Source organism: Lipomyces arxii (assembly GCF_038497795.1).
Source record: "Lipomyces arxii strain Phaff 12-163 unplaced genomic scaffold V1512scaffold_16, whole genome shotgun sequence".
NCBI classification, from domain to species: Eukaryota; Fungi; Ascomycota; class Lipomycetes; order Lipomycetales; family Lipomycetaceae; genus Lipomyces; species Lipomyces arxii.
Window position 1 is genome coordinate 75,096 of NW_027117715.1, and position 24,682 is coordinate 99,777.

Sequence of the window (24,682 nt, forward strand, 5' to 3'; positions counted from 1 at the left end):
GTTTAAATATAAATCTTATTTTGATTGCAGTACTTATTTAGATTTGCAAGTTAAGGAATAACTGCAGTAATATTTGAAATTTACGTCTACATCTACACACACGTCCGGTATGTTCAAATGAGCTTGCGCTTTACTTGTCGTTAGGGACACATAAAGAATGATTGGTTTAAAGAATAGTCAGATGATATCTGATAATAATTGAAGTTTAATGAACAAGCAACTTTTGAACAACATGTTGAACCGAACCCCAGACGCCTTTTGTAAATACAAAGTAAAATGCAAAGCAGATGAGCCAATAAGTACACTTCAGTCTTCCAGCATAAACACAAGTGATCCGACAGACTTGACTGTATAGAGACTTTCAACGTAGTCACTGGATGACTTACCAAGTGCAGCCATTAAAAATCTTTCTTCTTCACTAACAGTATCTGGTGGTAATATCTTGACAGGTTTATCAATTGCCGACGCATCAGGAACTTTGATGGAGTTTAACAGAGCCCTGATATATTAGAATACGTGCAAATCATCCAAATACAGATACTTACTTGTAATCCGCCGTAGGTTGACCATTCACCCGTCTATCTGGAGCCCCAACTGCAAATATATCAATCAGATTTCTACATCTGTTAGATTCAGATAATCACAACAGAAAATCGATATCATACTCTTCAGTCATAGCCACAATCCTTGCCATTGCTTCCTCTCTCCGAGTTTCTAGACTAGCAACATCCGTTACTTGAGAAGTAGCCATAGACCTATTCCCTTATTAAGCAAATCCTACCACAATCATGACATATACATACGTTGGTCCATACTCAGAGAGTAGCCCAGTTCTTTCTTGTGACTATATTATGTTAGTCACAAAACAGCAAGCACACTACAATTCATCATACAAATATCTCGTCATCTGTCCGCCGTGTACACGATAAGCAAACACCCATTGCTTCAAATGAAGGCCTGTAGATCCAACTTTTTGCTGTTATGGGAGAGTGAACAACAGAGCCTGCTCGGCCTCATCTAAGGAGTGTAATTCGGGTGTTGATCGTACCCTAATACCAGCATATAATTATTTGTACCATAATACCCATTATAAATGCACGTGAGACTATGGAGCTTTCTCCGGACTAGGGAATACGTAGCAGCAGTGAAAAAATTGGTATTGTGTATTTACTTTAAAACATATATAAAAACCTATTAAAACATCCCTATTTAGGAGACAAAGAGACTGCCAAAGTAAAACAGTCAAATCGCTTTGTACTGGCTAAAATCAAGGTTCGACACTACGCCATTCCCGGCACCTACTTAAAATATCGAAAACTCCTTCATACAAAAAGATATTTGAGGTAACTTCTCAACCAGCAAACTCCGGGAACAAAGTCAAATACCAGAAAGCATCTGGCGAGAGCCTTCGCCAGTTTTGACATGTCTTTGGCCCCTGTGATTTTGCCGTTCACTCATTGGCCTGTCGCGTATACTGACAATGCTGCAGACACTCCGCCAGAACTGCCTACACCGCCAGAAAAGACTGCAGAGGCCCATGAACTTATTGCGGCTGCGTCTCGCATGCCATCGGATATTGTACTGACATGTGCAACTGGGTTTTCAAGAGGCGTAGTGATTGGACTGGCAAGTGGTGCGATTGAAATCTTGACTTGGGACGACACCGAAAACGAATCAGATGCAATCGGATTAACTTCATTATCTACGACCGCCGGACATCGCAAGTCTCCTGTGGTTGCTTTAAGAAGAATAGCTGCCAAAGATACAGAGGGGCGTTCTGAGTTGCTAGTCAGTGCCGCTGAGAATGGGTAGGTCTGCAAAAGAGACAAAAGCTTTTATTGACAGATCTAGCGAGATATTGAAACATTCACTTCCTTCAGGTCGGGTACTCAAATCTACCGCTGTTCCATTTCGACCGAATGGAATAATCTCAGTTGATACATACTTAATCATCTACGGTCGTTCCACAGAATTGCGGATCTTACATCAAAATACCCTCGAGCCACATATTATACTAGCCGGCATGCTTAGATCATGGCCAATACCAATGCCATTGTTTGGGGACCGAATAGTGACGTTGGATAGTACTGGTGAAGGACAACATTGGAAAATTTGGCCCGACGAGGCTCGCATGGAACGCATAACCAGTTTTGGCGCACCTATGAGTTTTTTTCATCATGCAAACGCGCAATTTCAAATATCAGAAAAATCAAAGACGAGAGCGAAGTCGTCGCGAAAGTCACGCATGAGTAAAGATGCAACCAAAATCAAGTTGGCGGACCCCAGTTTTGGTGCTGTCATTGCGGTTCACACGGTCGGTGAAATACTGTGGCTCGTGGTTCAAGTCAATGGTTGGTGCTTGTACAAATGGGAAGAGGATACGTTTTCTGAAGTGAAGCGGCAAGAAATGAAACGAATAGCAGGCGCGACATCAAGCGATGCAGTTGAGGACAGACATAGAAATTGGTTTGGTGTGTGGACGTATTCTGGTGAGATCGTGTTTGCTACGGTCGATACAGCAAAGGGTACTTTTGCATGTAACATTAAGAGTATTGCACCTAGTCAGAAGCCGCAAGGGGTTCAAACGATTTCAATTGTGCTGTCATTTACACAAAACCATGCTCCCCGACGCGCTATTATAGTCACACCATGGGTCGTTGAGCCAAAAGACATACTTGTCGAGTTCTTTTACTTAAACGGCGAGATTAGGTATTACATTTTCAACTTGCATACATACGAATGGGACAAAGAATCTTATCCCATTCATCGATTGCATCACTTTTTCAACAAAGTGCATCCTCAGAAATCATTCGCACCCTCATCGCCACCAACCGAGTTTAAATCAAGTGTACCGCCAACGCAAATTGCAATTCCCGCGCCAATGTCTCCGCTCACAGCCGCGCTTGCAAACTGCTCGCAGCGAGGCGTGACTGCAGGCCCGTGTGCGACTGGAACCGTTTTTGCAAACATGCTGGCGTTTGGGTGTGGTTTATTTGTGAATATCTATACTGTGCCGCGCTATTTACTCGCATTCGAGTCGCCAAATCACAGTATCAAAATTGAAGAAACAGGATCTAAGGTGTCACAATTAAGCGCTGTCAAAACGACTGATGGAATGGAATACCTGCTGATTGGCACAACCGCCGGAGCTCTTTACGTGCTAAAATCAAAGTATAAATTAACTAAGTAGACTAAGTTCAAATTGCTAATCAGTTCAGAGATTTCACACTATCTAGGCGGATAGCACTGTTTGGATCGCCTGTACTGCATTGCATGGCTTTACGCTTCACTTCGAATCCCTTGATCTGTGATCTCGTCGTTGTAGCATCCCGTGATGGTACTGTGTGTCTTGTCAATTTACACGATGCCAAGAAAGTGTTCACAATTCCAGGTCATTTTTCAGAAATCAGACTGCTTGCAACACCGACAGATTCGAATATTTTAATTGTGCTTTATGAAGATCAGTGTGGCAGGCTATGCAATCTTAGAAACGGCAAGATCGAGAATCAGAACGAAATTTCGTTTGGCAATGAAGAGGACTGGGAGATTTCATACATAAAAGTGCGCCCAACAATACCTGACAACAAAATGGTGTACACTGATTCACGATACACAATTAACGGGTCGTCGACAATTTTTATAAATTTACATTTACTGCTTAGTCAAATTGTTGACCGCGACAAGCCCGATGTGGACGCACTTGCTAATGCTAAAGCAATCTTGTCTGCTTTGTATTCGTGGCAAGCGTTTGAAAGCGTCGACTTTCCAGATTCCAAGAAAATAGTGGATATGCTGTTTTACAAGTACGGCCCAATACTCGACGGTGATACGTCGCCGAGCACGTTTGCGTCCGTTCCAGCCAAACTTGGTGCGAGAGGCATCGCAAACACCTTGACTGTATTCCACGCCCACCAAGATCTTCTTCAAATCAGTGGTGAGATTACGTCTATGGTCATGCTGGTTTGCACCGTGCTGGCCCAAGTTCTTTTGCATGCGCAACTTCCGCCAACTCCAAGCTCTGAAGGCGCAGAGAAAAGCACGGTGTCGCTTGCTGATATATACTATGACCAGTTTGTGTCAGTGCTGTTTGCCGTTACAGAGAGCGTTGAAGGAAAAGCATACAAAAGACCATGGCTGCGCGGGTTTGCTCGATTTTGGTCTGCTGAGAATGAGCAAATTCGGCTTGCCGCACGCCGGTGTCTGAAAGCTCGGATTGATCAACTCGGACGCCGACCACGAGAGTTATCTCTGACAATCTCACGATGGCGCGTTTTGCTACCAGGTGTGGTAGCGCAAAGCACTGGTAGAAAATCGTTCATGTCGAAACGTCGAGCGAGTGCGGCGACCGAAGACGGACGCGGGCTTGACCGGATTGTAACTGCCGACGGAGAGGAATTTATTGGCCACGACGAAGTCTTCGACGATTTATCTGAGGCTGTGCCGTCAATGAAAGGCGACGATGCATGTGATCGAACAATGGACGAGTCGTTTGGTCTCGCGTGTGCTATTTTGGGAAGCATTGGGATCGAGTTTGCCGAAGCAGTTTCGCACGTTGCGCAACGAGAGATTGCGAGCGCGATTGAGTTGCAACTAGCGAGGAGTGACGGGCTGAGTTTGTCGGATGACAGCTCGAGCACGATTGAGCTGCAGAACATTGCGATCGAACTCGTGGGTCTGGGCTGGCATGTGTGGGGTGACGACAAGTATTTTTCGAGCGACACTGTTATTCGACGGCTGATTGAATTTTTGGGCGCAGACCCGACGCCAATGGTTGTGGGTACCAAGACGGCGCTTGATGTTGAAACCACGTTCCTGGACAAGCGGCGGCACGAGCTATTGCAGTCAGCAGTGATTGCGATAGCCAAGGGCTCGATAAACATGGTAGTTGAGATTTGTTCGTCGACCATTGGGACCGCTGTTGATCCACAGGTCCGGATCGGGGCTGTCAAGTTCATGTATCATGTTGTCCTTACGTTGCCGGACGTCATGATTGACCGGTTGTTCCCGCTTGTCGACGCGACTATTTCTACGTTGGACCCATCGTCTTCTGGCATGCGTAACAAGGTTGTGAACAGTATCACTGCGCTGTTCAACGCTTTGGTCAACACATATTCAGTTGTGGCGTCGCACCGGGCGCAGCAGCGACTTGCGTTGTCAATCAGGCCTGACTTGGTGCTAGTCTACGACCTGCGGACAGGTACACAGATGGCATGTCTTGAAGGCGCGAAGAACCAATGTCTTGAGATCCAGTTCTCACCCGAAGGCCGGCACGTGCTCGGGATTGATCGGGTGACTGGAGAGTTGTATGTGTGGAAGCTGGGACATTCGTTCTTGAGCATGATTCAGAGCATTGGCGGGACCAATCACGCGTCGATGGCGAACTCTGGTAGCGGGTCGCGGTATGCTGCGCATTTCAATGGAGCTGTGTCGGACGCGGCCAGTAGAGATTTGGTGTATCCGCGGTATGTAAGCAAGCTGCGAGATCCGTGTCAGCTGCTTGACTTGAAGGTACGTATGTTGTTTAAAAATGATAGTAAGAAACTGACAGATGGCAGAAACTGAATTCGAGTATTTCGATTTCGTGGAAACAAGAGAAGGTTCTAGAGGTGACAGTGAAAGGCGTTCTACAGGTGTTTAATTTTTCGCATACTTAGACTACTTTCGTTTATGTGTATATTTATCTAATAATCAAAAATACCCTTCTTTAAGTCAAAGTATTGCCTTTTCTTGATAAAGAATCATATTCCGCCGCCAGCCTTACAATGTCAGAGTTCTCAAGGATCTGGACCCCTGAACCTTCGGTTTGTAAAGCACGCATGGCGGCTTTGGCAATGTCAACTGCAGGAGCGACCATGGCTGTGCGAACTATATTACCAAAGTAAGAAATCTTTATGATGCCTCTAAACAACACCTGGGCAACGTGTTCCATTGGGCGCGACTCTGCCCTGTCACCGATGATCAACCCCGGTCGAAGGACGATCGTGCGATCGAATTCAAGACCGATCGTGTCACGCTCAATGTCACCCTTCATAGCCGAGTACGCAAATCTGGATTTACAGTCCGCACCGGCTGCAGAGACCAAAACGTAGACCGACGCGCCTGCTTTCTTTGCCGCTACCGCAGCTTCGACATTGATGCCATGCTCGATCTTGTACTGATTTTCAAATCCGCCTGCAGCTGCCCGCGTCGTTCCTAGTCCTGAAAATAGGATCTTGGTGTCAGGTGGCATGTCGGCAGCGAGATCGGACGTGACCAAGTTTGTGACTGTGTCGCTCAGACTAGCCCCGGCAATGGGCCGACGAGTGAGGGCAATCACTTTAGAAATACCAGGAATGGTTGCAGTCTTAGATAATGTAAGAAAGTTATTTCCTACAAGGCCAGTTGCACCTATAATTGCTAATGTAGTTGCCATTTTTGTTGATAATTTGTGAGCGAACGTGATAATCTCGTGAAGATGGTGGTGGGGCGCGAGCGAGGCCAAACTAGCAGCTCAGCCGTGCGTAGACAGAATAGAGGGCAGAGTCAGCCGTACAAGCACATGACCATTCATAAACAGAAGCATTTAATTGCAAAATCAAATAAATAATAACTATACAATGGCTACTTTAACTGTGGTTGGTGCTACAGGGTTAAGGGGGGGTGCGTTCTTGTCACTGGCAAAGGCTACACCAACAATATCAGGAATATCCAGCATTACAGCATTGACTCGACGCCCAGTAAAAGAAGAGACTTCAATTTTGCCGTTCAACAACATCGTCGTGCCAGATATCACTACAGATGTACCTAAATCTACTAAAGTGCTCTTCTCAGGCTTGGGATGGTACCTTATGTCCGCCAGAACTCATGCCAAACAGAAAACAGTAGATCAAGATTTAAACATCGCTGTTGCCAAAGCTGCCAAATCAGCAGGCGCCAGTACAATGGTTCTAATTTCGGCATTCAACGCCGATCCTGAATCAAAATATTAACAGGCGCGAATGAAAGGACAGACAGAACAGGACATCATTTACCTCGGATTCGACCGCACAATCATCTTACGCCCATGCGCAGTTTTTGGTCGACGTCCGTTACACGAAATTCGCCTGATGGAAGCTTTCTTCACCATCACGACGCTTCCTTTACTTTATATCGGGCCAATTGAACGCCGATTGGCGCCATGGTACGTCTACGCAGATGACGTCGCTAAATGCACTATGGTAGCTTTACAAAAAGAAGGGTCTGGTGTTGAAATCTATGACAGCGTCGCCATGAAAAACATGTCACGTGCATTTGACGCATCTGTTCGAACTTTAAATTGACATAGTAAAAGTTTATTGCACTGTAATTTACGTCTGGGTATATTTCATCCCTGAAAGCTTTCTGACGTCAAAATGGTTGTCGACAGTGTCGCAGTTCGTAAAAAGTCGACTAACCAAAATAGAACCGCATATCACTACTACGGGAAAAGACGGAGGAAGGTAAAAGAGGGACAGGGACCAAAAATCCGTAGAAACTTACCGGCAATGCATTACACGCACGTGACCATACGTCCTATTCTAAAACACAAACCCTTACCCTCTCCATGACAGTAGATGGCAAACGAACACCGAGGAAAGACGTTGTAAAGTCCTGATGTCATTAAGAGTTAGCATAAACCTTATGCGGAACCACAGTGGTGGCGCCCTCATATAACTGTCGCATGGTTATTTTTTTATGGCATTTTTGCCCGCGCGTTTTGGCAATTCTGTTAGTATATATGAGCACTACCCGAACTGACAGCGGTTTAGGGTCGTTTAACTTTATTTTGCTACAGGAGCATAATGATTACTCGGCTATAGCATTTGTTACCCTTACCCAAAGCACGTGAAGCTCTTATAGAGGCCATTCAAGCCGAGGCCTAAAGTAGCTTAGTGTATAATACACTTTAATATAGATCTAGCGCGGATCACAATCTTTCGACTTTTTTACGTTTGCCAATCACTTTCAAACAGTCACGACCCTATCCCTTAAAATATGATATAAAAAGGGGTTTGAGGTACGCGATAATAGAGCGGGCACTTCGTAACATACAACTATTACGTAACAACTATGGATTCTGTAAACGATAGTGTAGACCTTGAAAACATACCGTTTATTTATGACTTAGATTATGGTCTGCCTACAATGGACACAGATTCTACAGAACCGGAAGATAGCAAAAGAAGGGCTGGACGCAAATTAATGACTGCTGAACCATCCACTGCATGTCTTGAGTTTCTTATATATATCGAATCTTATTGACATTTATTTAGAAACGAAAAGCACAAAACAGAGCTGCTCAGAGGGCTTTCCGTGAAAGGAAAGAGAAACATCTTCAAGACCTCGAGACTCGGGTGGCGGAGCTTGAAAATGAAAGTCATTCAATGTCCACTGAAAATCTGTTTTTGAAAAAGCAAGTCGATAGATTACAGAGTGAATTGAAGGAATACAGAAAGCGTCAGTCAGTCGCTGGCTCTGCTAAGTCATCGCCTGCAGCAAGTCATAACTATATCACTCCGTTTACTTTTGAGTTCCCGCTCTTTGGTGCCGATAGCAAGGCCAATGTGAAGAGTGGCCCGCAATCAGTTCAGTCACGGTCGTCGGTTGCTCCTTCACCAACAACTTTTGGTAATTCGCTTTTTATGCCTTATTCGCCTAATGGTTCCACTGTCAATCAAGGCTCTCCTTCATCGTGTGCATCGTCATCTTCTAACTCCCCCGGTTTGAACGCAACCATTCCTGCAGATAATGTTGCAAAGCGACCGTCATGTGGAATCCGTGCTAGCAGTTTGTACGGGGATGATGATGAAAATGATTTCTGCGCACAGCTTTCCATGGCTTGCGGCACTCGTGAGAATCCAATTCCACGGGCGCAATCCAAGGGAGTTTTAAGTCCGCCTTTGTTTGACAACGACCTGTTTTCGGAATATCGGGAGCCCATTTTCACCGCTGACGAAGAAGAGTTTACACTACCTGAGCTCACTCCGGACGACATGTTTGACAATATTAACGAACTTAGTGAGGTCAACGATCTTAGCGAACAGCAAGAGCCTGCAATCAAGGAAGAGGAAGTTGTTCCTGCAGACAACAAGCCGCTTATGGGCTGCACTGCTCTGTGGGATCGTATCTCCATGCATCCTAAGTTTGGTGACATTGATATTGATGTTCTATGTTCAGAGCTGCGTACAAAGGCCAAATGTTCAGAGTCTGGTGTCGTTGTGACTGAATCAGACTTGAACGCGGTCTTGAAGAAGATTGACGCGCAAGCGTGAGTACACCATTTGCGCTTAGATCGTTTTGCTTTACTTGTTTTGCTCGGGGTTATAGGGTCTTAGGTCTTAATTTTCTAATTTGTTTTCTGACTTCCCAAGCTATTTGTAGGCTGGGTTGGAACATGAAAAAATAATCTGATTTGGGAATTTGTACTATCTTTTATGGGCTAAAATGTATTGATATTTTAAAATTCCTGTTTACTCGTATTCATGTCAGGTTTATAAGTGGTCATGGCTTGTCTTCTAAACATTATGCGCGTTTATGCCATATGTTGGTTCAGTTAGACGAACAAGCACGCATTGGGTTAGGGCTGAAATAGAAAAATTTCAATTGTCCCAACATCAAAAAAATACAGAAAAAGTATAGAAAGATCAGCAAAACAGTGATGTCTGCAGAAAGTACGACTCCAGTTGCTGGAGACGGTGATTCAGGTCAAATAAGAATTACACTTACGACTCGAGATGCATCTGTTGCAGTTCCAAATGTTCCGTTGTTTGTGCCTTTATCGCTGAAACGATACGGACTATCTGAAGTCGTCAATCATTTGCTAGCAACAGGTATGTTCTGCTTGGTCATATAAGTGTAACGATTTAACCAGGCGTATAGAGAAGTCAATTCCGTTTGATTTTCTTATCAACTCCAAGCTGTTACGAGAATCACTTCACGAATACATTACTCACAATGGTCAGTCATCTGAACAAACTCTTGCTGTCGAATACACGCGGTCTATTCTGCCGCCTACGTTCTTAGCTTCATATGCGCATCTTGACTGGGTTTCATCAGTTGACGTGATCTCAAACTCGCCTGCGCCAGTGCTTTCAGGGTGTTATGATGGCATTGTGCGGACATGGAACCTGTCTGGCGCCGTTGTGTCTGAATTTGGAGGACACACTGCGCCTGTGAAGGCAGTGAAGTGGATTGATGACCGAAGACTTGTGTCGGGGGGCATGGATCGGTCAATTAGGCTGTGGAAGGTTCCGGTTGGAGATGGGAATGAAGCTACGTTTGGTGAAGGCGATGAGCCAGTTGCGGTTGCGTCCTCGAGAATTTTCACGGGACATACGTCGACCGTGGAAGATCTTGCGGTTAATGTGCGCACGTCACGTATGCTCTCTGCCGGTGCTGATGGATTAGTCGCGCTGTGGACTACGAATTACAAGGAAGCGCCGGCGGCATCTGTGCCCGTGTCAAGTCGCGAGCCGTCAGGCAAGCGTAGACGAAAAGCTGCATTGCCTTCAAAAGGACCAATCTCAATGCTAAGTTCACACACAGAAGCAGCAACCGGAGTCATCTTTGACGGAAATGATCCTACAGTTGGGTACTCTGCTTCCCTCGACCATACAATCAAAACTTGGGATCTCATCACCGGCGCATTAGTTGACACCCGATCTGCGTCATATTCACTTTTAACTATTTCTCAGCTTCCAAAGCTGTCACTTTTGGTCTGTGGTAGCTCGGCCCGACACGTCACTCTGCACGATCCCCGCGCCGCAGAGTCGGCTACCAGCCAGACATTACATGGACACTCAAACTTTGTCGTTTCGCTCTCGCCCAGTCCCGAGAGCGACTATATGTTTGCGAGCGCGAGCCACGACGGTACTGTCCGGGTGTGGGACGTTCGTGCGCAGTCGAGCTTGTACGTCATCACACGCGACTCGAAGTCGTCGCCAACGGACAAGGGCCGCATGAAAGTATTTGACGTGCATTGGAGTTCGAACGTCGGCATCGTCAGCGGCGGCGAAGATAAGCGGGTCCAGGTCAACAGAGGAACCGGACTGGATACGGTCAAGGCCGCTGCTGCGAACGAGGAGAAAAAGTAGGCATGTAAGATAGATAGATGAAAAGTATATTCGTAGTATTTACAATTCTAAATTACAACATATACCGCATTTTACAGCTGCACATGGCTCGACCCCGTGAACGCTTCCGGGTCGATTCTCTGCTCGATTTTAGTCCAGTTGATAGTTTTCCACCAGTTTTCAAAGTACGTCGTGCGGTCAAACCCGTAGTCCTTCAAGTACCCGTGTTCAAACACTTTGATGCACAGCAGTGGCAGCGGAGTTCCCAGCCCGTTCAACGCGTTCCGGTGTAAATCTGCCTGGCGAGTCTGGGCCGTGTTGAACCGAGACGTCGACAGCGGGCCGTTAAGATCGGTATCCTGAGTCCGTGCGTAGTCGTATGGAGTGCCAGAATTGTACGTAGGTACAAGATACCACAGCTTCTTTGGACCTTCCACCAACCACACGAATCCGTTCCCGCTCATGGACTCGACAATGGCGCGCATGTGTTCTTTCAGCTCCGCGAGTTCAGTGAACGAGACATTAATTGCGTTTTCCGCCTTTCGCAACGGAGTAGTCGACGGTTCTTGCGATGAAGGGCCAATCTGTACTGGTTAGTCGTGTTTCACTTTATATCCCCAAAAACATACCAGGCCATCGAAAAAAAAGTGATTGTTATGTGCAAGCGACGAATAGTTGAACACAGCAGCCTGGTCCATATGTCTAGCCGTTGCAATCAAGATATCAAACACAGACATGTTCTCATACTGCGTCCCAGCCGTTCTCTTATTCAGCTCGTCAAGCAAAAACTTTTGGTACTGAGTCCATGAAACATCATATGCTTCCGCACTTAAAAACGACGACACCCCATCCTTTTCAAACTTGTCGTGATCTTCCAATTCCGGCATCACATGGAACTTCCTCACTCCGAGTTGTCGTGAAATCATTCCCACCGGACTCATTCCGACTGTGTGCCTTTTGCATGTCCGTGACAGGATCTGGCGTATGTTCATTATAAAATTATATGCCTGTTCTATCTATCTTCAGTCTCGTACCGATTAAGCGCCCTCAATTGACTGTCTTTCAAACAGTTTCCCGTCTCAAATATGTCCATCTCGTCCCGGACACACAAAACTTTTATCGTTTCACGTGACTGTAGTTACCCGGATAAAACTCCAGTTTCTGACTGTATTTTATATTCATTAATCGTCCATTTCGAGCAGTTCAATAAAAAAACTCCTCCGAAATGTCTATAGCAGATGTAGATAAGGCCGACGCGGCGGCTCCTACAAATCATCCTCGGCGGCAAAAGTGGGAGCTTACTGACCAGGAATCGCCAGACGAAGTTCTCAAGCGGTTCGAGACTCGGGACAATCAAATGTTCCCGGACGACCCAAATAACGCAAAACATACCAGTGTTATGCAAATGTATGGTGTTTTGTTTTGACATTGCGAGATGAGTCTAAGTAGCTGTAGAAAAGAGAAGTCAAAATATTACGATCCGTGTAAATTGAGTGCGCAAATGTCATTAAACTGTCTCGAAAGATCACGATATAAATCAAAAAGAGCCCGAGTCGAGTGCAAAGAATATTTCGAAGCATATAAAGAATGCAAGGCCGAATGGGTATGCTTTTGTTTGGTACGAGTAACTACTACTAACAATTGTAGATGGCAAGCTTACGAAACTCAAATGCATGGGATAAGTAGAATAATCGCCATATATGTAGATATTTGTACAACAGAATTATATTATTACCCAAACACCAGTCTATTACACATTTTTATATCCATTGGAACGGTCAAAAAACTATTCTCCAATCAGTCAAAAATAATCATACACCAACTAAACTCCGGAGTCGGAACTCAATTCTTTCGTCGTCAGAAAACTGATCTTCGTCCTCATCCACAGTCTCTGGTTCGTCTAATTCCTCAATTACATCGCCCTCGGCCGATTTTGCTCGCTCAGACTGGCCTTGACGCACAGGACTCAGTCGAGTGCCAGAATCGGCCACAGTTTTCGATGGTCCGCCTTTACGGCCACGGGGACGCGATCGAAATGGAATCCTGCCTCGTTTCAACAGTTCGTCTCCATTCCTGAAAAATACCGCGTCCCCATTAAAACCCAGCGGCTTCATTCTTCCGTTTCGGGTCACGCGCCCCAAACTGCTACTAGTATCTCCGCCAAAAAAACTCGTCATGGGCGTCAACGGCTTTGATGAGCTAATTGAAGTTTGATTGCTGCTCATACTCACACTACTATTATCGTCAAAACTATGATGCCTCCGAGACTTGCGCCCTGGCTGTCGGTAATCACGCGTGCTTTGTTCTCCTTGGTCGTGCTTCGACGTTGCCGGAAGATAACCCATGCTTGACCGCGGCGATCGGTTTAAAGATGATCGTGAATTGCTTGAAGCCGAAGATGCTCGAGACATGTTCAACTTTCGTCGGCTAGGTGATCGCAACGACGAAAACGAAGACGACGTAGATTTTCGACTGATCCGTGGAACATACGATGACTCAGGCGAAGAATGACGGTCTTGAGAATTCGACCGTAGCGAGTCGGTACTGTAAATACTGCGTGACACGCTGGAAAAGTTAGGTGTAAACGATCTTCGAGGTGGAGAAGCCGAGTCTTTGAGCTGCAGCTCCATTAATCGCCTTGCCAATGCCTCCGACACTTCTCTAGTAACTTTCTGTGGCTCTTTTGCATCTTTCTTGATCGTCCCTCTGTTAATATTCGCTCCGGCTTCGGAACTGTCTGGTTTGGCAATATTGGCATCAACCGCTGGTTTTTCAACCGTCAAAGTCACAGCAGTCAAATTCCGTGATCCCTGGCCAGTTCTATCATCCGTGGCAAGTTTCTTACCGTTCACAGATGACGAATGCAGCGAGAACAGAGACTTAATTGAGGATCTGCCACTACTGGAATCGAAAAGATTAACACTATTCTGTTTGTTTCGTAAATAAGAAGCAGCCACCCAATGTTTCATATGTTTCATTGCTGTAAGTGCGCCCGTCAGTCCGTGACGATGTTTCCTTCGAGACCACTCCAACTCCGTGGGATCATCCTTGTTTGGAAAAGCAATCTCCTCTACTTTCTCATTTGGCACCGTGACAACATTAGGCTCGGAACCAACTGGCTTTTGGAGAGCGACTACGCTCGCAAGTTCGCTATGCTTCCGACTTAACGAGCCCTCAGCAATGTGCTTAAACTTCTCCGATCTCCGTTTCTTTCGAAACATTTTATGGTCTCTCTGTTCTCGTTCTAATGCAAGCAACCACCACCCTGCAAGATTATCGCAACTCTGAGTTAGAACACTTTCCCGGATGGCATCGGTATCAACGTATGCATGGCGTAGGCGATCAATCAGATCGCGCTCAATTTTCGTCGTAAATGGTACAGGGTCTGGAAGCTGCAGTATCGCAATTTGTTGAGCAGCGTATGGTGATAAAAATGGATGCTGCAAAATTTCCAAAGCGGATGGCCTTGCGGTAGATTTTTTTGACAGTATTGCCTTTAAAAGCGCGAGGGCATCTAAAAACGTGTTAACCTCGGCTCTAATGTCCAGATAATAAAACAGACCTTGTGGAATGTAGTCAGGATACTCCGGTTCTGTTTCAGAAATTTTTTTACGCGTCTGTATTTCATCGTCGTCATCGAACGGCAATTCGCCGCAAATCAAAGCGTACAAAATGATACCCAACGACCACACATCAATTGCTTGCCCGTGATATTTTTCTCCCTTGACCATTTCCGGTGCTGCATAGCAAATGGTGCCACAAAATGTCTGCAACAGTCTTTTGGGTTCACACTCTCTGGTGAATCCGAAATCACACAGCTTGACCTATACGCCAGTTAGCGCCGTCACAATTGCATGCAGCTATATAACCAACATTATCATGCTTGTCCATTAAAATATTTTCCAGCTTTAAATCGCGATGAACTATATTTTTCATGTGAATATATGCGACTGCTCCGCATAGTTGTGTAAAGATCCGTTGAGTCTGATCAGTAGAGAGACGGCCATTTCTATTTAAATATGTATAAAGTTCGTCACCTAACCAGTTAGACTAGACTCTATCAATTTCATTATCATACCGGCACAGTATTCTAGTACGAGCCAGACTAAAGTCTCTGTAATTATCACTTCGTATAGTCTAGCGATATGTGGATGCATTAATTGTCTATAATGATGAATTTCTCGAGCCAAATTCAAGTCTGATTTCTCTGCAGACTTCAAAACGACCTTATACTGTCAATACAAGTTGTGATACTTTATGAGATTCTACTCACTTTGGTACCAGTTAACTTGTGCCTAGCCAGATACACTTTACCGAAGCTGCCTGATTGATCTTAACGCGTGATCTCCACTACAACTTCAATAACCCCATACCTTTTCCGATCATCCGAGAAACGCTATAATTCCCCACATTTTTCAAGTCTGATCCAGTAGTAAATTCCTCGAGAATTTGATTGTACGATTCTACTAGCTGATTCATGTTAGACTTCTCATCTGTTCGCTTAGTGAGACTAAATACCTGTGCTCGCGCATTCTGAACATTGGCCTTGTTTCCTCCAGGTGCCATGACACACAGTCTTGCATTAATATGTCAAATTAGTAAACGGAAATAGCTGTTAAACTGGAATGACTAATGTGTGTATGCAATTCAGATTGATTCAAGCCGCTTAACTTGATTGACCTATACAAAACAAAGCCAAAATGTAAAATTCTGTTTCGAATTGTTGTTTATGAATTTCAACATAAACTGCACAACCCTATGTAACGATCTGGTATTGGCGTATCAAGTAGTATATGCTGTTCAATTTGTCACAGAAAGTGATCAAAGGCAATGACGACACGCGCCGCACTATGTTTTAGAGGGAGTGTGCCGTACTAAAGCAACGCTGTTCTTCCGCAAAATAGATTGTGTGGTTGGCGACAGCTTTGATAACTGGATCTTGCTTGTTCACTGGCAGATGAGTCATGCTTTATAAATCACAGTGAGAGTGAATGTCTGTCATTTCTCCTTCTGCTTCTATTGGAGCTTCAAATTTACGTCAAAAAATCTGGGATGGAGTCATTCCAGTAGAGATAACTCTTGCTCCTGATGACTGTAGTGATTTAAATTCTGTTGATGTACTATACGTACGTGGTTATACACTGTGTTTGCTGTTTATGTACTTATAATACACTAGTTGAATGTTCACAGACTTTCTTATTTCCCAATATATTTCAGCAAGTTCGCACTGTACTTCAAACCCTTTTTACGGGACTTTGGTGCCGTGTCGTCCTCCGAATGGTGGTTGGAGTTTGAAGGCGTGCCTCTCAAATGGTCAGTATATATTAGTATTGAATGACCCATTGTTCCTAACAATTACAAGGAATTGGCCAATTGGTCTACTGTATGACTTGTTAACCGGCCTCAATCCGAATCCATGGGATGAAGACACAAGTTCTGGCTTTGGTCAAGGATCGGAAAAAGACAACGACGACCAAAATAAGGAGGAACTAAATTGGCATTTACCATGGTCATTGATTTTACATTATTCACACTATCCCACAGACGTATTGCTAAGACTGACTGATCTACAAGATGTCAAAGATCACTGGGTAAACAGACTCAAAGAGGTTGATTACCTTCGACGTGGGAATTCAAATACTGTTATGAACTTATCAAAAGCAGACTCGGACGCTATATGGTATGGAGTCGAACAACGTGAGTGCTGAATGTTTAAACGCTGTGATACTATTTACTGATAAACTTTAGACGATTTTGACAAATTTTGGTCAATCAACAGTAAGATACTCCCATCAGACCCAATGTCCCTTAGAAATGTGCCAATCAAAGTATACCTACCTTCATGCAACAAAGTGTTACAAGCCCTTGTGCCACCGTTGGCGGCTCGAAATGAAGTGCATACGCTGGGTACCGCGTTGAATCTTCATCTGCCCGAACTTTTCCCGTCTCGTCGAACTTGTATATTTAGCCGGCCAGTTTTACATGGCGTCAATTTAAGTCTGGCCGTACCGCTGGTTGAACTTTTATATGAATGCATGTACACAGATGGCTATCTACACATATGCATAGCCATGATCAGATAGCATTTGTAAATATGTACATCTTTTAATTCCTACATCCTACATATACTCTGTATCCAATCCCTTGTAAATATTCTGCAGCACGTTTCCATTCTGTGACAGAGTTGCTGTCTTCACTGGTGGTTTTATCGTGGATCCATGCTCCGCCTCCCACAAATTAATATCGCCATTGCTATTTCCAGAGAAAACTTCTACAAAGTCAGGACCGCGGCACACAAGGCCTGAAGTTCGCTTTCTAGAAGAAACGGAAACAACCAGACGACGAACTAGTCTACCAGTCAAAACTTCGAACATCAAAATGTCTCCGCTATCTGACGGATACAGTAATAGCTGGGGAACACAGTCTCGAACTGGCGTCAAAACCATGTTAATCGTCTGCAAATATCGATTGCGCACCAAAGGTCCAAAATTCACCAAAGTATTTGTATCTTGCGTAAACGGAACCGTCAGATCCCAGACTCTGATCATCTCATCCGTTCCAGCAGAAACTAGTTTTCGTCCATCGTCCATCCACACTAATCCATTAACAACACCTCGGTGAGACTTGATTTGACTTAAAGCTGCCGTTGCGGATGACGAGAATGAATCCGGCCCAAGGTGGGAGTGTCGGCCCATAATGTTCTCCATATTGAGTACAGTCAAGCACGAGTTCGAACGACGGATATCCCATAATCTGACCGTACCGTCCGAACCTCCACTTGCAAGCATGAATGGATCTCGAGTAGACCATTTTAGGGCGTTTACAGTCGCACCCTCGTGACCAATTAGCATCTGGGCTGCTCCAGATGAACGTAAATCGAGCAATCGAATATCTGGATAGTCAGCAGCACAAGCAACTAGGCAATGCTCCGCGATGCCTGAAATGTCGTGCGCGTTTACTCGGGCGCCAATCTCAAATTTATATACTTCTTCCAGCGATTCAGTATCCCATATCTTGACGGTTTCGTCAAACGAAGAACTGATAAACATGCCATTGTCAAAAGGCCACCATGATATGCCTGAGATTCCATACTTGTGTCCCCGCTTCGGCAATATCGTACCCACAGCTTCGTATCTATGACGTTGCCCTTCTCTCGAATTAATGTCCCATATCATGATCCTTGACTCTGACCCCCCAGAAAGCATAAACTGGTTGTCGAGCCGATCAATTGCGAGCGAGGTTACCGTCCCTGAATGGCGACTCGGAAAGTACCGTTGCTCGGAACGAACGAGAGTCGAGTATTGTCGCCATAGCTGTGCAGATCGCAATTCCCGAGGATTTGTTGTCCCTGTCTCTCGGGTAAACAAAAAAGTCGAGAGCATGCATTAAGAATGGTGAGTGAGAGGATCCGATTATGCTCTGACGATGCTCTCCGCAGTATTTTAAACTCACAAATTCCTTAGGTTGAGATTTATATAAATGTAGGTATAAGGTATTTCTTCTTCAGACCGAGCATTATATCTTTTACAGATTAGCTAATGAAGATGTTGGACGTATGTATACTGCTTAACGAAAGTATGGTGTGTTCGTAGCAGAGGGTTTCGTATTCTGGAGATCAATATCATAGCAATACTTAAACTACACAAATCTGCTTCTTTTTGTTCTGGTCAACAATTATTTTAATGCCAAATCCAAGCTAAAATACCCAAACATCCAAACTTTTATGCTATATAATCACATCTACTCGTCAGACACTGAAACATCAACATCTCCGTCAGAATCTTTAATAAAACGAGCCTGTAACCATATACGATACATTTTCAGCTTCCTCTTACGATTGACTAGTAATCTTCTATCTGTTCCGACACGATCAATCTGAAACTTTTGCCCAAAAATTCCCCGAAGCTCGTCTTCTGTGAAGAAATAAACCCGTGTGCCGTCACCTCTGACGTAGAAACTTTCATCAAGCAGCCTGCCCGACTTGAACCGTAACTGTGCCATATCATATCGTCCGTAATCTCTAAACAGAATTTCTCCGCCTGGTTTGAGCAACCTGTCGATATTGCTGATGGCTGTCATCCATTGTTCTGGTGCAAGTGCACTGAATACGAAGATTAAGATAACAAAATCGACCGAATGCTCAGTCAGTCCGGCTGGAAGACGGCCAGACGTATCAGCCAAGTCCCAGACATCGGCTTTGATGCGTGCAGGATCAAATTCTGGAGCCTCACTAACAATCTCTACTGCACGGTGTGAAAAGTCTACACCAACCAGTTGCAGCTTTGGGTTTTTGTTTGCAGCTAGAATCGGAAATAGTGTATTTCCGGCTCCACATCCAACCTCAAGAATTGTCCTAGGGCCAGAGTCTGGAGCAGTAGCTTTGCCATAAATAGACGGAAATTCTAATTGTAACCATTTTCTATCTTTGAAAAAGTTTGCCTTGTTATTTCGATAAAATAAATCCCAGTACCGTGACGGGTTCGACATGTAAAGCTCTGAAAAATGTTATTACCTACACGTAAAAACATATCGTAGAACGCATACTTTTATCAAAATTTGACACCGGGCTCTGCTTCTGCTTTTCCAATTGCTCACGAGCTATAATTTCTTGCTCCTCACCCCATTCCACATGGTCCCTATAACAGTAAGCAAGTGCTCAAAGTGTGTGAAACTAACTTACCATGCATTGTGATCCCAAACAGCATTTTCATCTTCAAGAAAGCGTTGACCAAACTGAAACGGGTCATCCCGCTCAGTACGTGGTATGTCCCATTTTGAACGTTCTGGTACTTCTTCAAAAGTCATAGCCTCAACCTTGCCAGCCAAATAACTTTCTTGTGTAGTCTCCATCTCAGCTCAATGCTGTCTTTCTATTTCGCGTAAAACGAATGAAATTTGTTTACCTTGCCACTAAAATGGAAATTTGAGCCGCACGTTTGAACCAAACCAGGTTCAAAGTAGTTCAGGAATTGCTTTACATACTTGTATAGCAAACCGAATTATATAGCAACGTGTGCAACAAGTTTAAATCATGAAGCTCGTTACATTACTGACGGCGTCAGATTGCTCTAGCCTTTGTAAAGGAAAAAGACTAACTACTCATCTATGCTTTGCTCAAAATAAACTCTGCCTTAATCATGCATGTTAACCAACTCTATTGACCAAATTTTACGCTAAAACAATGTTGAATTTTAGAGGGCATCTCACAGCAGATTTCAAGTTTGATTAAAAAATAGTTTCAGAATATTGTCGTTCAGTAGGGTCTATAACGGCACCAAGCAGAGAGGTAGAATCAGCTTTTGAATGATTGTTAATCCTAATTTTGTCAACTTTTCTTTAATACGGTAGCTTCTTCGCCAATATAAAAGGTTGTCTTCAAGTTTTAAAAGAATATTTTAAGTACTGCAGTAATCGGGTATCGTCCAGGCCCAATCTCAGGCGTGATAGTCTATCATTCTCTTTCGTAGCTTCTCCGTTAGGTTCAAAATTGTCACATTTCCACCATCAGCCGGTGAATTGGCCGTAACCAGTACTTTTTTCAGTAATAGTATAGCTTCTGCGATCTGTTAATGATGTTTTCATGTAAATATTCAAAGCGGACTAGAAAAGTTAGACTCGACAATTAGACAAATAGCAGAAACTCTATATAAGAAAATTGTCATGCGTGTTTCATATAGTTGCATACAAATGTGCAAAAATCCATATCTGCTTTAAATGTAATAGCCGTCTTGCACAAATCTTGTCTCGGTGTGGCCAGAACAACTAAACGCCTGTTTGTTTCATATCCTTAGTTTTACTGAGTTAGAGTTTGTTGAAATTACAGAAACAAAACTGCGCTGTGATCCCGTACGAATGTGAGGGTCTGGTACTTCATGTAAATGGCAAACTCCAGCTTGAACACACTGTAAGATATCATTTTAAGGAACCAGTTAATGTGTCATAGATGCGGCAGTAAAAGATGTGTATCACTATAAAACCAGCTGTAAAGCAATTCGTTTTCAGAAGATTATTATTATGTTTACGATAAATGGTATAATCTACGTACAGCTCATACTTACAAACATTTCTTAACCGAATTACATAAACATGCCGAGCTCGCGCGTTCACATTGTCTTGATTCATGCTGTCATGCGCACCAGCTGAAATTTTGAGGTGGTCGTTAGATTACTGTATGGTGAACTAGTTAGATGGCTGATTCGAGTACAAGTCTTCAGTATATATTACATAATCAAATACATCTTCAAACGTAAAATGTCTTAAACCAAGAACCTTAAATTAACTTTAATATCCAGCAGCTGTTCTAGCTGTACTTGGCTTTGATTTAGCGTTGAACCTTAAATGACTGTATTTGATTGCATTCTGTACGCAAGCGACTCTGATAGAGGCTTTACAAAATTCACTCCGAATCCTCCTCCAGAAACTCTTCTCGTGTCGACGGCTTTAATACTAAAAAGCTCTCACATATACACAGGTGCGTAAGCTGGTCAAAATAAAACAGTCGTCACTCAACATTCTATAGCTGATTGCTACTTTATCAAGCAATGTCGGAAGAGAACAACAGGTCTGTACCTCAGGCGGTCGATGTAGATACTTCATACAATGCTCCTCAAGCATACTTTCCTCCGTCTGCAGCCCTTGCGCCAGAATCAATTTCACCTGCTTCTGCGCCGGCGGAGGCAGTATTATTGACATCACCTGTGAATGTTGCACCTATTGAAAAGCAGCCTCTTTCTTATAAGCCGGAAAGGCATGCTCTTCTTGATGGGTCGGAAAAGCCTAAGAAACGACGCATCCTTGGGATGAGCACATTTGTTTTTAGCTGTTTTGCTACTATTGTTATTTTAGCTGTTGCACTTGGTGCAGGTCTTGGTGCAGGTCTGAAACACCATTCACACAACAGCTTTGGTAATACTGGTGGTGGAGCTTCAGTGCCCACCTCTATATCGTCCGGCAACACCGCTACTGTCCCAACATCCACTACTTCTTCTGCTGTAGCTCCAACAGCGACCGCAACTTCTACTTCTGCCGCAAGCGCTGTTACTTCGACATCAACTGCTACATCGCAGCCAATAATCGGCAACGCGTATTGCATCGAACCGGAAAATATAATAGGAAATCCGAGATTTGAAAACGACCTTGAAGACTGGACCCGAACTTTAAATGGTGTTACAAATCTTGCGTCCGACTGGGAGTCTTCTGACGAAGGAGCATTCTTGCCTATCTTGCCTGACGGAAACGCACAGAATTTAATCCCTGGAATTTCCCAACAGATGGAGTTGGCGCCGACTCAACAGTACAGAGTATTTATGACGATGTACTTTAACACGTCAAACACCGAGCAACCTAACAATAATGAAACCAACCATATGTTCTGGGTCATTATGAAACAGGCGTCAAATCAAACTAACGAGATGGATCTTTTAAATCTCACCAGCAGTACACTCGCACCCAGCTTCATTAACAATTTACTGTCATTTGATTCTACCTTCAGTTCATTTGATGACGGCGCAACCATGGCCTTTATATACGTAAGATGCTTGTAAAGCAGCAATTATGAAATGGCACTAACGTCACATATAGGCCTACTCTGTTATTACGAATATCACTGTTGTGTCTTTGACTGTGAGTCCAGTTCACGAAGAAAGCTCTAGTGATGCCTGTGAAGATTGGTGGAACAACGTGTACGGAAGCTAAGTTATGAATATGAATTTAATTGAAACCGCTTGAATTATCAGCCTAAAAGCATATGAGACTCAACTCTTTACAGTCACCTAAGCAAAAGCCTTTTTTCACAACGCTTCCAGTGAGAACACAGATGTTGCCGCCATCTAGTATTCCGATGAAAAGCATAGCCAAATTCAGAACTCTGATACGCTGTAGCAACTTCTCTGCCCAAGCTAGCAGAGCAACTGCTTGGGATTCTGTAGAATACAGTAGTTTCACTATGAATTGCATAAAATTTAGGAAATTGTAAAAACGGCCGAAATCAGGGGTTAACAACTTAAACTTAAAGTGAGTAGACAAACGTCGACGTCGTTAGACAGCAACGAACAAAATAGAATGGTAATGATATCCATAGGCACAGCTAGATTTCAATGCGGTGTTGTGTCAATCGTATTTTTAAGTCTGGGTTGCTTTATCAGTCTGTGCAAGCACTTTAGAGATACACAAAGCCACCGGACCTAATTTGATCTGCAAAATGCTCGACACCACCCGATCAGAGAAACTAAATTTGACCCCCAAACTTGATTTAGGATTATATATGTGTTTTTTTGCTGTATTTTTCAAAAAGAAGTTTTGTATAATGGAGGCTCTAAAGTGGCATTAAGCGAAGAGCATATGCAGGTGTTGAGCAACGAAGGAGCACAGACCTAATCTTGCAGATTTTAGACTGAAGATAGGCAACAGTTTATTGATCTTAGACGCAACTACGCGTTACACATTTAATACGCAATTACTGGCAGAAAAGACTAGACTACATTGGGATAAGGCAGAGAGCGGTACTTGTTAATGTACCGGCGGAAGAAGACTTTCAACTCCTGCCCACTACAGTAATTCGCTGAATAGTAATATTCACGGTGTAGTAATCCTAAATGAGCGCACGAAGCGAATTTTCATTTCGAGTTTAACAACCTCGACATAGTAATAGGATAATCCTCATGGATGAAGTATTACTGTAGCGGGGTAGGACAGATAACTAAGCTATAAATGATAATCATATTTCTGCAAATAACTAAAGACTAGCTAGTACAGAACCAACCAATATATAATAGCCTAAGTCCACAAGCGCTAGCTCTCTTTTGTTCTACCCAACAAGAAATAAACATCCAATCTCGATTATGCGAATAATGCGTCGGATTGCCTACTGCAGTCCTAACCCCAACCCCTACTAATCATTCATATTTTCTCATAATTATGAGCTATGCATTCTGTACGCCACTATCCGCCAAGTGCATAAAGTATGAGCCATGCATTTTGCACGCGTCATATGACAACTGTACGTTTTTAGATGACAAAAGTTTAATACAAATTCGTCAGAAAATTCATAGATACTTGGTTACAGCTAATCGTTAGGAATTTTCAAAAAACTCATTGGAGCATATTTTGTTTATTGCGAAGTGGGAAAAAAATGGATTCTCGCGAATACATCTCTATTCCTGAACCCGCCATGCAATCACGCTCTGTTTCTCAAGCCTCCAATCTATTAAACGTCTCTATAAGTGCTCCCGGTCGGCCATCTCGCGATACGCGTGTGGAGGAGGAGAAGCACCTTCTTGACGTATCTGATGAGTAGGAAAGACGTGCAAAGAGAAGAGCGTTTGGACTGAATATTTTGGTGTTCAGGTGTATCGTGGCTGCAATTACTTTAATCATTGGAGTTGGTGCAGGTGTTGGTGCAGGTGTTGGTGCAGGTGTTGGTGCAGGTGTTGGTGTTGGCTTGAAGCATCGAAATTCTGTTTCCAATATCCCTAATCTGCCATTGTCTGCTACCGCTCCTATTGCTACAGACTTAGCTTTCAGTCCATTCAGTTTTAAGCCATAGTCAAATAATTATCTTTTTTACTTAATTCTAATTCTTGACACAGCATCTTCACTGCGATTTCAATTTCACT

The 24,682-nt window shown here is 43.8% G+C and overlaps 13 protein-coding genes across 13 annotated transcripts; 7 read left to right on the top strand and 6 right to left on the bottom strand.

Annotated features, from left to right (window-relative positions):
* Positions 1–66: 66 nt before the first annotated feature.
* On the bottom strand, positions 67–1,287 carry V1512DRAFT_265889 (uncharacterized protein). Its single transcript, XM_066916990.1, has 5 exons — positions 894–1,287; positions 804–844; positions 666–755; positions 546–617; positions 67–499 (listed from the first exon to the last, which is right to left on the bottom strand). Exons 1-5 carry the CDS (start codon positions 939–941, stop codon positions 307–309), a joined length of 444 nt encoding a protein of 147 aa, XP_066770156.1. The 5' UTR covers positions 942–1,287; the 3' UTR covers positions 67–306.
* Positions 1,151–5,714, top strand: V1512DRAFT_265890 (uncharacterized protein). The gene is made up of 4 exons (XM_066916991.1): positions 1,151–1,808; positions 1,852–3,171; positions 3,219–5,508; positions 5,556–5,714. The coding sequence occupies exons 1-4, from the start codon at positions 1,423–1,425 to the stop codon at positions 5,652–5,654; spliced, it is 4,095 nt and encodes a 1,364-aa protein (XP_066770157.1). The 5' UTR covers positions 1,151–1,422; the 3' UTR covers positions 5,655–5,714.
* On the bottom strand, positions 5,642–6,497 carry V1512DRAFT_292468 (protein fmp52-1, mitochondrial). The gene has a single exon (XM_066918297.1). The coding sequence runs from the start codon at positions 6,410–6,412 to the stop codon at positions 5,705–5,707; it is 708 nt and encodes a 235-aa protein (XP_066770158.1). The 5' UTR covers positions 6,413–6,497; the 3' UTR covers positions 5,642–5,704.
* Positions 6,498–7,192, top strand: V1512DRAFT_265895 (uncharacterized protein). The gene has a single exon (XM_066916992.1). It carries the CDS (start codon positions 6,597–6,599, stop codon positions 6,966–6,968), a length of 372 nt encoding a protein of 123 aa, XP_066770159.1. The 5' UTR covers positions 6,498–6,596; the 3' UTR covers positions 6,969–7,192.
* A 752-nt stretch (positions 7,193–7,944) lies between these two features.
* On the top strand, positions 7,945–9,625 carry V1512DRAFT_265900 (transcription factor PAP1-domain-containing protein). The gene is made up of 2 exons (XM_066916993.1): positions 7,945–8,220; positions 8,271–9,625. Exons 1-2 carry the CDS (start codon positions 8,068–8,070, stop codon positions 9,267–9,269), a joined length of 1,152 nt encoding a protein of 383 aa, XP_066770160.1. The 5' UTR covers positions 7,945–8,067; the 3' UTR covers positions 9,270–9,625.
* V1512DRAFT_265901 (WD40-repeat-containing domain protein) lies at positions 9,626–11,145 on the top strand. Its single transcript, XM_066916994.1, has 2 exons — positions 9,626–9,827; positions 9,877–11,145. The coding sequence occupies exons 1-2, from the start codon at positions 9,656–9,658 to the stop codon at positions 11,088–11,090; spliced, it is 1,386 nt and encodes a 461-aa protein (XP_066770161.1). The 5' UTR covers positions 9,626–9,655; the 3' UTR covers positions 11,091–11,145.
* A 16-nt stretch (positions 11,146–11,161) lies between these two features.
* Positions 11,162–11,995, bottom strand: V1512DRAFT_210764 (mitochondrial 37S ribosomal protein mS42; the record flags this gene model as incomplete). Its single annotated transcript, XM_066913514.1, has 2 exons — positions 11,162–11,653; positions 11,699–11,995. 2 exons carry the CDS (start codon positions 11,993–11,995, stop codon positions 11,162–11,164), a joined length of 789 nt encoding a protein of 262 aa, XP_066770162.1.
* A 270-nt stretch (positions 11,996–12,265) lies between these two features.
* On the top strand, positions 12,266–12,809 carry V1512DRAFT_265906 (uncharacterized protein). Its single transcript, XM_066916995.1, has 3 exons — positions 12,266–12,476; positions 12,525–12,672; positions 12,717–12,809. Exons 1-3 carry the CDS (start codon positions 12,295–12,297, stop codon positions 12,753–12,755), a joined length of 369 nt encoding a protein of 122 aa, XP_066770163.1. The 5' UTR covers positions 12,266–12,294; the 3' UTR covers positions 12,756–12,809.
* V1512DRAFT_228416 (kinase-like domain-containing protein) lies at positions 12,777–15,876 on the bottom strand. The gene is made up of 7 exons (XM_066913891.1): positions 15,588–15,876; positions 15,443–15,539; positions 15,343–15,392; positions 15,148–15,295; positions 14,943–15,106; positions 14,632–14,893; positions 12,777–14,583 (listed from the first exon to the last, which is right to left on the bottom strand). Exons 1-7 carry the CDS (start codon positions 15,633–15,635, stop codon positions 12,881–12,883), a joined length of 2,472 nt encoding a protein of 823 aa, XP_066770164.1. The 5' UTR covers positions 15,636–15,876; the 3' UTR covers positions 12,777–12,880.
* An 8-nt stretch (positions 15,877–15,884) lies between these two features.
* On the top strand, positions 15,885–17,292 carry V1512DRAFT_228421 (autophagy protein Apg5-domain-containing protein). The gene is made up of 4 exons (XM_066913892.1): positions 15,885–16,195; positions 16,246–16,382; positions 16,432–16,766; positions 16,818–17,292. Exons 1-4 carry the CDS (start codon positions 16,061–16,063, stop codon positions 17,150–17,152), a joined length of 942 nt encoding a protein of 313 aa, XP_066770165.1. The 5' UTR covers positions 15,885–16,060; the 3' UTR covers positions 17,153–17,292.
* V1512DRAFT_265909 (WD40-repeat-containing domain protein) lies at positions 17,084–18,718 on the bottom strand. Its single transcript, XM_066916996.1, has one exon. The coding sequence runs from the start codon at positions 18,449–18,451 to the stop codon at positions 17,189–17,191; it is 1,263 nt and encodes a 420-aa protein (XP_066770166.1). The 5' UTR covers positions 18,452–18,718; the 3' UTR covers positions 17,084–17,188.
* A 91-nt stretch (positions 18,719–18,809) lies between these two features.
* On the bottom strand, positions 18,810–19,874 carry V1512DRAFT_272150 (S-adenosyl-L-methionine-dependent methyltransferase; the record flags this gene model as incomplete). The annotated part of the gene is made up of 3 exons (XM_066917671.1): positions 18,810–19,564; positions 19,614–19,705; positions 19,750–19,874. The coding sequence occupies 3 exons, from the start codon at positions 19,872–19,874 to the stop codon at positions 18,810–18,812; spliced, it is 972 nt and encodes a 323-aa protein (XP_066770167.1).
* A 1,579-nt stretch (positions 19,875–21,453) lies between these two features.
* On the top strand, positions 21,454–22,927 carry V1512DRAFT_265913 (uncharacterized protein). Its single transcript, XM_066916997.1, has 2 exons — positions 21,454–22,597; positions 22,650–22,927. The coding sequence occupies exons 1-2, from the start codon at positions 21,611–21,613 to the stop codon at positions 22,761–22,763; spliced, it is 1,101 nt and encodes a 366-aa protein (XP_066770168.1). The 5' UTR covers positions 21,454–21,610; the 3' UTR covers positions 22,764–22,927.
* The last annotated feature ends 1,755 nt before the right edge of the window (positions 22,928–24,682 follow it).